The sequence below is a fragment of the Sapajus apella genome, unplaced genomic scaffold (assembly GCF_009761245.1).
Source record: "Sapajus apella isolate SASKATOON/1434 unplaced genomic scaffold, GSC_monkey_1.0 scaffold56, whole genome shotgun sequence".
Lineage (NCBI taxonomy): Eukaryota > Metazoa > Chordata > Mammalia > Primates > Cebidae > Sapajus > Sapajus apella.
This window is the reverse complement of record NW_022436996.1, coordinates 6,057,633-6,069,462: the sequence shown is the minus strand read 5'-3', so window position 1 is coordinate 6,069,462 and position 11,830 is coordinate 6,057,633. Positions and strand designations below refer to the sequence as shown.

The window sequence follows — 11,830 nt, the reverse complement described above, 5'->3', positions numbered from 1 at the left end:
CCAAAAAAAAAAAAAAAAAAAAATCCTATGTGGTTTTTATTTTCATATTCCTAATGAGCATATCATTTTGGTTGCTTTTGGAGAGTGTCAGGTTATTGGAATAATCTAGAAATTTGAATATTAATGGAATTGCATACCCAGTCATTTTGAAAGACCTCCCGTACTGAGCTTGTAGAGGGTGGGGATTCCATAAATGCTTGTTAGTGCTGTGAGGGGCAGACAGGGAGGCTGAGACAGGAAACCTCATGCGTCCAGGCTGCTCTCCACCACGGAATCACTAATATAGCTGTTCTGCCTCCTCTTCTTCCCTAGGCAGAAGGTTATGTTATTGGAAGCTGCATCAAACACATCCCGATTGCAGGTAGAGATATTACGTATTTCATTCAACAGCTGCTAAGGGAGAGGGAGGTGGGAATCCCTCCTGAGCAGTCACTGGAGACCGCAAAAGCCATTAAGGTAAAAACAGACGGGAAACCGGCTGGTTTGGGGGTGAGAGACATGGTGTTCTGGACACTTCCCCTTGGTGCCATCGTCCCTGCTCCTCCTCTCCTTCCTTTCCCCTTCCCATGAGTGTGGGGCTTGATTTGTTTTACCCCTTGAGTTAAGTGGGCTGAAGATGTAAAGCTTAACCTCTTCCAAATTGATGCTCTGAGGTTTCCAGCTGTCACCGAGCACAGCTTGGTAGGTGGTGCAGCGCGCCAGTGTGCAGAGGCAGCATCTTCAGCTGGAGCCTTGCTGCCAGAGCCCTCAGCTACCAGAGCGCTCCTCCCACACCGCCTCCATGCTTTGCTCTAGAATTAGGAGGCAACCACAGCAGCAGAACACTGCCACCCTAGGCTCCAGAGCTGTTACACAAAATTCACATAGGTGTGGGTGTGATGCCTGGCCATACTGCATACTTTCTGAGTGTAGCGGAGCTTTTTGGGGGTGAGCCTGACACCCACCCTTCTCCTCACTGCCTTCCTCCCATCTCAGCACCTCATAACTGAGGCTGGTTGAAGGAAAGGAAACATCAGAGATGATTCCCGAGGTGTTTTTAGGCCAGGAGGCACTGGCATGGCGGAGGCTCTGCAGTCGGGTACCACCCGCCCTGCTTTACCTGTGACCAGAGATTCCTGGGAATGGGCTCTCAATGCTGAAAAGGTGATGTTGGGGAAGATGTGGTCCCTTCGGAGGAAGCTTTCCTGAGGCATCATTAAACATTCTTTTTTAGACGAAAATATCTTCTAAGGGATTACCTTCTCCTTTCTTTCCCTTTCCTCAATGGTAGAACATTTGGCTATTTGAAGCTCCCTTGCCACTTCAAATATGTTAGAAATGTAAGTCAGAATTGAGCCCCTTCATAGTGGCTCACACCTATAATCCTAGCACTTTGGCAGGATTGCTTGGAGCCAGAAGTTCAAGACCAGCCCAGGCAACATAGCGAGATCTCGTCTCTATTTCAAAAAAGAAAAAAAAAAAAAAAGGAAATAATTGAGCCTCTTGTTATTGATGCCCTCAATGAGTCTGAGTCCTCCCTATTTCTGCCAGGAATGCTGAGCGGCCCTCATGCTGGGCGTTACCTCTCCTCATGGGCTGTCTGAGTTCCCATTTGGACCCTGAAATCTGAGCTGGTGTGCTCAATGTGACTGTGTGTCACCCCCCTGTGAGGGCTGGGAGTAAAAGAGACTCCGCTTATAGCCTCCAAATCAGCTGCCCTGTCCCTGCTGTGTGGGGTAGTCCTGTTCTTGCCTCATTTCTCTCTTTAAAGGAACAGATCCTGAAAGGCATGGTTTAGAGTCCCCCTGCTTCCCCTTACTGCGTGGCCTTCTGTGGTCGTGAGCAGGCCTGAGGGAGTATGTAACGTGAACATACCACCCTTGCGGCATGAATCCTGAACCTTAAGATTAAGCCTGCTACTCTGTATCCGCCTCTATGGAAGCATTTCAAGGGAAGCATTTCAGTTAAGTAAATTGAGATGCCGTAGGATGTTGACCAGGCCTCTGCGGACAGCTGAATGCTTTTGTCTCCAGTCTTGGTAGATTTGAGGTTGTCATCAGCAGCTGACCCTGTCTCTCTGTGTCATCAAGGAACACAGGGTTGTGCAACACTTAGTGCCTATCGTTCTTCTTAAAATTCTGCTAGAGTATATCAAAGATACCCAGAATATGTTTCAGGGATGCTAGGAAACTTTAAACTTAATACCTCAAGAACGTCTTCGGAGATCCTTGAGAGTGCCATTCCTTCCAGTGTGTTGAGTGCCAGCTGGGCAGCCCGCCTGGTTCTTCCTATAGGCAGTGTACTTTCAGCATCTAGTACCTGGGGGTCACCTGCTGCTTTGCTGAGGTCAGCTTTAAGGACACATGATTAACACAGAGGTGTCCAAGAGCATCAGCCACACGAGCAGACATTTTGCATACCTCAGGCTGCCTGTCGCTAAGATCCATAAGCGAGTTCTCTCGCAGCAGCATGGCTTCAGGCCTCCTGCCTGACTTTGCTTTTCCTTTGTTCCCCGGAACCTATCACTTTATAAACTACCGTGTCATTTACTTGTTATGGTTGCGTATTGTTGTCTGACTCCCAGCTAGAGTGTAATCTCGGCAGGGATCTGTGTCTGTTTCAGTCACTTGTGTATCTGAAGTGCCTAGACAATAAATATGTGTTGATTGAGGGACTTAGAATACCCCATCAACAAGGTACATTATCTCTACCTTAGAGAGATAGTAGTGTCAGGGGAGCCAATGACAGTGTTGCGGCCAACTCCACACCAGATTAACAACCAGCAGGTTGACAGTGGCCACCTGGCTTGTGGACTGCTGGGACCCAAAGAAGCTGCTGCAGTCAGGCATGAGGGTGTAGACGGTGCTGCATTCGGTAGATGAGACGGTAGCACGGATCTGCTGGTCCAGTGTGGACAACAGAGAGGTGCCAGGGCAGGCCTTAGGGGGCACCTGAGAGGAACAAGGCAAGACAGGGTGCTTGTAGACACCTGTAGATGTCATTTCAGATAGGATCGCAGTAAAATTGGATAGACCAAGGCTGAGATTAATAGCTGAGTTGCCGAGAAAGCAGACTTAACTGTCCAAAGTCCAAGTGTACTCATGTGGAATGTGAGGCTTGACGGCACATCCACACTAGAGTTGCAGTGGGGGCAGATCTGATTCCAGGGGTGTGCTTACTGCCTGGGGTTCCTGGTTATTTGTCTGAGGGCAGAGACACTGGGCAGTTGTTAATGCCTGGCAACGTCTTTGTGTGTGTATGCAGGAGAAATACTGTTACATTTGCCCCGATATAGTCAAGGAATTTGCCAAATATGATGTGGATCCCCGGAAGTGGATCAAACAGTACACGGGCATTAATGCGATCAACCAGAAGAAGTTCGTTATAGACGTTGGTTATGAAAGGTTCCTGGGACCTGAAATATTCTTTCATCCAGAGGTAAGATGTTTCTTTTTTGTGTGCTGAAGTGTGTGGATGGAGCGATACTGCCACCCAGAGTGCAGAAAGAGTGGTTCCCAGGAAAGGGCCGGTGAGCAGGGTGGCTGCCATTCGGTCTTCTCCCTGTGTCCCCCGCGCAGTTTGTCTGCTTGACAGATTGTTCAATTGCCTCTTCATAGACTTGGTTATCTGCTTTAATAGTAAAGGATGGGTTATACCACGTATAGGAAGACGTTCAGGAGCAATAGAAGATAGAATTGAAAGTAATCTCCAAAGGTTGTGGGTGGTCACAAGCTAGTATTACAAGTAGCTAATCTCAAGGACTATGTGGAGGTTGCCTGTGCATAAGAGTGGGATAATCTATAACCTTCTTATCTTTGGTGATTGCCCTTCCTAACTTCTAATTTTAACCCTGGACAGTGGGTCCTGCTCTGTTCCCTGCTGCAGGTTAGGTAAAGTTTCTGTCTAAGGCCAGCATTTCTGTTATTTAGATAATCTTAAGAATTAGAAATGTTATTTTAACTAGCAGTCATAAGGAATTATTAGTACTTTTGCAGAAAGCAGTAATTAAGAGGCACATTTTAAGATTTTCATATAATGCATTTTATTTATATTTTGGTATATTTTCCTGGCTAATTCAGTTTATATTCAGAAGGTGGGTTATAAACTGCTTCTTATTTTTAGATGTGTATGTCACTATTTTGTACAGAGAAACAGCACAGAACGTATACCTCACTAGTAATCTGATGAATAAAATAATAACAGTGATAATCTAGTGAATGCTCACTTTTAATAGTATTGATTTGAAATGTGTCAAATGTCCAGAGAACAGCTGGTGAGCACCTGAACGTCTTCCTCCTTCCTCTGAGATGATACTTGAAGTTTTCCTTGATTTTTAAAATATTTCAGAGGAAATGTAATTGAGCCGAATTAGTTATTCTTTAGCTTATTTAACTTATGGAACTGCATGTGAGGCTGTGTATTCAATAACATGATTATCACGTGGCTTGTTTCATTTTAAACAAACACTTCTCATTAAACAAAACACTTCCCCCATCTTCTAGACCAAGTTTAATTAATCTTTCATTGAACCTGTTTCTTTTTTCCTTATATCCTAATTTTTTCCTAACACTATTGTCAAATGATATACACTCATGTTTCTCGCTGCACTTCACACAGATCATGCACATGCTTCCCACTTCTCTCATTAGGCTGAATCACCGTGTATTCATGATGTGGGGATGGTCTGTCTTTGTTATTGCTGGATATTTTTTCTTCACTAAGTCCACACATTTTACCTCATGAGGAGAAATTTGTCATCACCACCCCACGCGCATGTAGCCACGTGGGATTCATTTGACATAGCCTTCATTCCAATGTGAATTGTTTTAAGTTTTAATAAATTGTATATTTGTTAAAGTTACTTTACAGAAGTTTTCATGTTATTCTATTTGAGAGAAATGTGTAATGTTTCTTTTATATTGATATACGATTCAGTTTGCCAACCCAGACTTCATGGAATCCATCTCGGATGTTGTTGATGAAGTAATACAGAACTGCCCCATCGATGTGCGGCGTCCACTGTATAAGGTATAAGCTGCCTGGGTAAGGTACTTCCATCTCATTCCGCAACTAAAGGCCCATAATTCTTAGAAGAGGGTATTATTATCTATTACTAGTAGATGTTCCTATTTTACCTTCTGTTTTATAGGATTTATTCAAGACAGTATAATTGTAAGAGAAAATGGAAAATGACTCAATTAACTAGAATTTTTTTTTTTTTTTTTTTTTTTTGGAGATGGAGTCTTGCTCTGTCGTCTAGGCTGAAGTACAATGGAGCGATCTCGGCTTACTACAACCTCCGCCTCCTGAGTTTAAGCAATTCTCCTGCCTCAGCCTCCTGAGTAGCTAGCTGGGACAATAGACACATGTTGCCATGCCTGGATAATTTTTATTTTTTTAATTTTTTTTTATTTTAGTAGAGACAAGGTTTCACCATGTTGCCCAGGCTGGTCTTGAACTCCTGAGCTCAGGCAATCCACGTGCCTTGGCCTCCCAAAGTGTTGGGATTACAGGCGTGAGCCACCGCACCTGGCCAACTAGAAGTATTTAAGTATTGTAAATATATTTTATTTTCTGACGAGACATATTTTAAGCTGGACAGTTTTAGCCAAACATATTGATTGAAAGTAAGAGTGATGCCCTCCCGCATGCTGCCTGTGAGCTCAATTGGTTTCGTTTCATGCATATTTGGGTTTAGTGCCGATGTGCTGTTGTCAGATAGAAGTAGAGCCCAAAATGGGACAGTCAAACAGAATATGCTCATGTATTTTTTTTCAGAGTTCTTTGATTGCAGGGAATTTTGAAACCTGGAATGAGAAAAATCTAGTCTATGTGATTATTGAGTAAAAAGAAATCTCACTGACAGCCAGAGATTGTGAGCAGAAGGAGATGGCCAGTTAGGCTTCCTTCATTTTTAATTAACCTTTGCTTGAGTGAGTCATGCTATCAGCTCTCACTGTCATGACTTCATTCACCTTATTCAGACTCAGGTAGCTGAATTGTAAAGAGGAGGGAATCAGGCTCAACAGAGAGCACTCAGTATTGCTTCACCTATACCCTGGAATACTGTGTAGCTTTATAAAAGAATAGGTGACTCAATAGAAATTCACATGAAAAGATAGCTACAGTAATTAAGTAAAAAAGCAACTTGTAAAATTTACATATATTTCACTTTATACAAAATATAGTTTGCATAGTTTTTGAATTATGTATGCTAAACTCTTAAGTATCTTTGGGGTGGAATGATGGATAACTTTTTTTTTTGTGTTTTAAAGTTTGAAATTTTATTGTTAAATTTTTTTTCTGTTTAGATAACTTTTATGGGTGTATACAAATTATAGGTCAGATTTTACTGCATATTCTTAAACACTTTTCTAATAAAAAGTACAAAGAAAGGGAAACTGAAAAGAGACTGGGGTATGAAAATTAAGAAAGATAGTATGTTATGTCCTTTCCACTTCTTAAATCCTGCCTGACATTAACTGGGTCTTCTCATCAGTGAAAGCAGGCACCAGGCAAGCACTGTTCAACCTTAATCCCATTGTAAAGCAGAGGAAACTGCCAGCAGTTAAAGATTGCTCCTGATGGGGTGGAAATTTTTTTGTTTGACAGTTTACTTCCCTGGACTTCATAGAAGTTTTGGAGTAGCAGTGGTTTTGGAGATCATGTAGATGGAGCCCCATTATCAGTAGATAATGACACTGAGCCCCAGAGTTGGGAAAAGGTGGTGAAAGGCACCTGGGTTACATGCTAGGTGAGATCACAAGGCTGTCAAGTAGCATGGTTGCCTTTTAAGTCAATTTTCCATGTCTTTGAAAACTTATGCTTTTCCCACCATATCACACTGAAAATTATGTAAAATGTGGAGGGAAGAGGACTCTTCTTTTTGTCGCCCACGCTGGAGTGCAGTGGCACAATCACAACTCACTGCAGCCTCGACCTCTCACGCTCAAGCGATCCTCCTGCTTCAGCCTCCCCGGTAGCTACAGGCACATGCCACCATAGCCAGCAAGATTATTCTTCAAAGAGGGAAACCCTGTCCCTGACCATTCTGTCACCAGGATAATAATTTCTTCTCTGTGGCTTTCAGGAGGGTATAGCTTGGCCCTGGCTGCCAAGTTTGTGCATAATAAATCCTGTCCTCCATCAACCATCTTGATTTTTGTATAGGACCTCTCCAGTGTTATGACTGCCTTGCAAGTGATTTGAAATTCAAGTAGGATTGAGAGGTGGAAGGACTGGATGTCCTAGTGTTGGCCATGCTTTCTCCTTTGTCATGTAGCTGAGCTGTATACCCTGTGGAGGGAAATGAGAGACACAAAGGAGGCCACCTCCTTTGCCACCTTTCTAAGTTATAGTCAGAGTAGACCAGAATATGTTAATTGGAAAAATTAAGCCGGAATCTCAGTGTTTAGCAGCAAAGGTTTATTTCTTTGCTCGTGGTTCCTAGCTGGTGTGGTCGGCAGTAGGCTCTGCCACTATGTTGTGGCTGCCCTTCTGGAACACATCACCACAGGTCCCCACTGCTGTGGTGGAGGCAGCTGGCGGGCTGTTCCACCCCTCCTCCATGGCTGTCACAGGGTCCAGCCTCCCACCAGCACTGGAAGCCACAAGGGTGGTGTTTGGTGAGCACCACTGCTTCTCCCATAGCCACCAAGAAAGGGGCTTCTTTCTAAAGTGTGGGGCTTGATGACTAGATAGAAGCTTAATATTGAGGCCTAAGAAAGCCCATTTCTGTGCGTTTGCCTGCCAGGTAACAGCTGCTGTAGTTTTTTTTTCCCTGTGGTGATATCAGACCAGGAGTTGGCCAACTTTTTCTGTAAAGGACCAGATGGTGAATCATTTTGGCTCTGCAAGCCGTATGGTCTGTGCTGCATTTATTCAGTTCTGCCAGAGCAGCCGAAGACTGTGTCGAACAACTAGGCGTGGCTGGGTTCCTATAAAGTTTTATTTACAAAAGTGGGAGAGAGCCTGTTGGAGACATGTGAGGAGTTCCTTATGAAAGCCTCATTCTGATACTGTCCAGGTTGGCCTGGGGTCATCATCTGTGGACTCCCCTCAGGCTGTGCGTGTCGAGGCATGGCCTTTGCTAGTTCCTCAGCAATTCCGTACTGTGTTTAGGAAAGACTGTGAAGGGGTCACTGCAGAGCTCTGCTCACAGCTCAGGGTGGAGTCACACACGGCTTGGCCAGGGCTTCTGCTGACTCGGTTTCCGGAAGCTGTCAGCCCCCTCCAGATGGACTCTCACTGTGTGGGATGGAGGAGGGTCCTTCCAGAAGCAGCCTCTTGGAGCAGTGAAGCAGCACTGACAGGGTTTGCTCCTGCTCAGTGCACTCCCTCCTCTGCTCCCTTCTCTAACTCCTTCTACTCCTAAGTGCCCGAAAAGCATCGTCTGTGGTAGCAAATGCACAGATCTGTAGGTTTGGGGGTTTTTAAAAATAATTCTAAAACACACTTCTGGTTAGAAGACATGCCACAGATACTTCTGCAGAGCACACAGTTGCCTTTCTCTGACAGCCAAGCATCCCTGTGTCCTCGGGGTGTACCTTTCCTCTTGGTCTTACTATGCCGCGTCCTTCCCTTCTCTGTCCTTGTTGTTGCTTCCCACCTGCTGGGCCACTCTTGCCGGACGAGACACCCTCTCTCCAGGAGCGATGGGGCGGATTCCTGACCTCAGCTGCCTGGTTCCACAGCCTCGTTTGGGCAGCTGTGCTGGCCACATTGACCAGCAGAGCGGGTGCCCTGAAGATGTGCTTTTGTCATCGGAGGAGGTGGTTGCTCTCCCTCTGCCACACCTGCGCCTCGAGGTGCTCGACTGGACCAGTGGGGCTGGGCTGTTCATGCTTCCTGGACGTTGGTGGGACTGAGCACTGCGAAGCAAGTGGGAGGTGCGCACTTCAGCTTCTGCTGAAACCCTCCTGGCCGCTGTGTTAACGTGTTACTCAGACAGATGAGGAGAGGACAAGAACAAGAAAGTGAGAATGAAAGATGGTTTGGAAAATTTAGAATCTTTTTTCCCCCAGCTTTACTGAAATATAATTTTTAATTTTTATGAGTACTTAGTAGGTATATTATTGAGGTATATTGACAAGTAAGATTTGTGTGTGTGTGTGTGTGTGTGTGTGTGTGTGTGTGTGTGTGTGTGTATATATAAACTTTAAGAGCAGGAAGATTGTGTATATTTAGGGTGCACAGTGTGATGATTTGATACAGTATATACATCGTGGAATGTTTACCACAATCAAGCTAATGCAGACATCCATCAACACACACAGCTACCTTTTTAAATGTGTGCAGTGAGAAGGTGTAAGGTTACTCTCTGAGCAGATTTCCATGACACCGTACACAGTTCCCACTGCATTCAGCATGCTGTGCTTAGGCCTGCAGAGCTAGCCGTCTTCTAACGAACTTCTCAGTTTGTTCCCTTTGACCAGCATCCCCCCGCTCTGCAGGGCCATTCTACTCTTTGCTTCTATGAGTTTGACTAAAAATTCAGAATCTTTAAGCAAGCAAAACAGTATTTTTAGATGAAAGTAGCCATCATCTATCTGATTTTTATTTCAGTCTGACTTATAGATGAGAAGGGTATGTACACATCTGCTTTATCTGTTCCGCCCCCAGGAATGACAAGATCGAGGGCCTGGGGGAAGCCTCCTTGTGAGAGCAGGTAAAACAAGCTTCACCCATCCTCTTCATCCAGGAGCTGTAAAGTGGACCAGAGTCTGGGTCCCACGCTAGGGGATTCTGATGTAATTGGGCTTGGGCTGGGGGGAGCCTGGGCACCTGGGTCTTAAAAGCTTCCCAGGTGACTCTAATGTGCAGCCAACCTGAGAACCACTGTCAGCACCAGCCCACTCCTGTATCTGTCAGTGTTTAGTAACTTGAACGCTTTACATGAGGGGGAAGCCAATTTGAATCGCTTTGTAATGTGATAGATGTCTTTCTACTTCTCAGTTCTATTCAGGAGGTACTTGAGTACCTGTTAGGTACAAGATGCTATTGTTAAATTATGGGATTTAAGTATGTACAAGATATGGTTCTTGTCTTCAAGAGCTTACAAAGAAGCTAAAAATACTGAAATAACTCTAATGGGAACCACTACAAACTAAATGTCATTAAAGTGAATCATGCAAATTATGGTAATTGAGAGAAGGGGCAGATTGCATTTAATTAGAGGGGATCAAGAATGGCTTTGAGAAGCTGCCATCTGAGCTGAGTCTGAGAGCTTGGCCTACAGAGCTGGGGCTGGGTGGACCGGCCAGGTGGAGGGGAGATAATGAGCGCAGGTAGAAGGAGAGTGGGCAGATACCTGAGGCGCTTGTGTTGGGCAGAGCCTATGGCAGTGGGGAAGGTAGTGGGAAACAGACCTTGGAGGGAGACTGGGGCCCGCAATAAAATATCTTTAACCTGCTCCAGCAGTGGGTTGGGAGTTAAAAATTCCTCTTCATGAAGTTGGTGAAGCAGATGTGAATACATCTTGATATAGCAAAGGGACTGATATTTCTGTAACAAATTGCTTGAAATGAGTATATATGTAATAATTATGCTAATGCCTTTTAAACTGGAGAAGCATGTTGTGGAGTAAATGAGTTATATATATATATATATATACACATATATAAAATATATACGTTTTATTCTTATTTAGAAACAGAGTCTTGCTCTGTCACCCACGCTGAAGTTCAGTGATGTGATCATAACTCACTGCAGGCTCGACCTCCTGGGCTCACAGTCCTTCCACCTCAGCCCCCCTGAAACTACAGGCATGGGCTACCACATGCAGCTAACTACAAATTTTTTTTGTAGAGTTGAGGTTTTGCTCTGTTGCCCAGGCTGGTCTTAAACTCCTGGCCTCAAGTGATCATCCTGCCTCAGCCCTTCAAAGCGCTGGGATTATGGGTGTGAACCCTGCGCTGGCTCTATTTTTAATTTTTAATGTTGAGTATGTTTAAATACCTTTAATATTTGAAGAGAGAAAGTCAGAAAAAAATACATATCATTGGTTTTTCATCATTTTTCAAATAGGTCTTTTATTCAGATGAAGTCCTGGTTGAAGTGTAATATGTGAACAAATAAAAAAGTAGCTGTTCTGGTGTGGTCAGGGTAGTAGACAGGGAAGGTTCTAGAGCTCTGTTCTTTTAGCTCCAGTTCCACACTAATATCCCTGATAACTTCTTTTCATGCTTCCTGTTGATACATCCCAAAATGGCACAATCTTGTCTTACCGGGAAGGGAAGGCTGATGTTAACAACTGGAAATTGGACATTGACTTGCCCAACTCTGAAGAACGTTAAGACACCTGTTGCTGTGGGTGGCTGGTGGAGAGGTAGATGGCGGAGCTCTGCTGCTGTGGCAGCATCCAGTAATATCATGAGTACTTGCAGAGCGCCAGGCCACACTGCGGGCGCTGAGCAGCTGGGGTGTGTCAGGGCTGTGCTGGGAGAGCCATGGGGGCCTGGGCTGGGTGTCCGTGTAGACAGGCGTGTGAAGATCCGAGTCTGTGCTCTCTAGTGGTACTCAGTGGTATGGCAGTGTCTGCCTCTGTGCTGCCCAGGATGGCCACTGAGCCCTTGAAATGTGACTGGTACTGCTGAGGAACAGCGCTTTAAATTCATTTAACTATGAATTGAACTTGCGTTTTGTGGTTAACAGCTACTCTGCGGGACAGCTCAGATCGTAGTGAAGGCTGATATGACTTGGTCAGAGCAGAAAATGCAGCATGGGAGGGAAGGATTTTTCAGGCAGCGGGGTCTGTGTGTGGCTCTGGGGTGAAGGAAAGTAGTGTGAGCCTGTGGGTCTGGAGGGAATTGGGCCTCCTTGCACCTCAAGTTTGAAAATGGGAACGGGGAGT

At 44.9% G+C, this 11,830-nt stretch overlaps 1 protein-coding gene across 3 annotated transcripts in view; it reads left to right on the top strand.

Annotated features, from left to right (window-relative positions):
* The window catches only part of ACTR3B (actin related protein 3B), a 104,141-nt gene that overhangs the window by 66,472 nt on the left and 25,839 nt on the right, over positions 1-11,830 (top strand). For all 3 annotated transcript variants that reach the window (XM_032244932.1, XM_032244931.1, XM_032244930.1), the window contains 3 exons: positions 313-456; positions 3,244-3,417; positions 4,915-5,007. In XM_032244932.1, the coding sequence (XP_032100823.1) occupies positions 313-456; positions 3,244-3,417; positions 4,915-5,007 (411 nt within the window). The remainder of the gene's footprint in view (positions 1-312; positions 457-3,243; positions 3,418-4,914; positions 5,008-11,830) is intronic.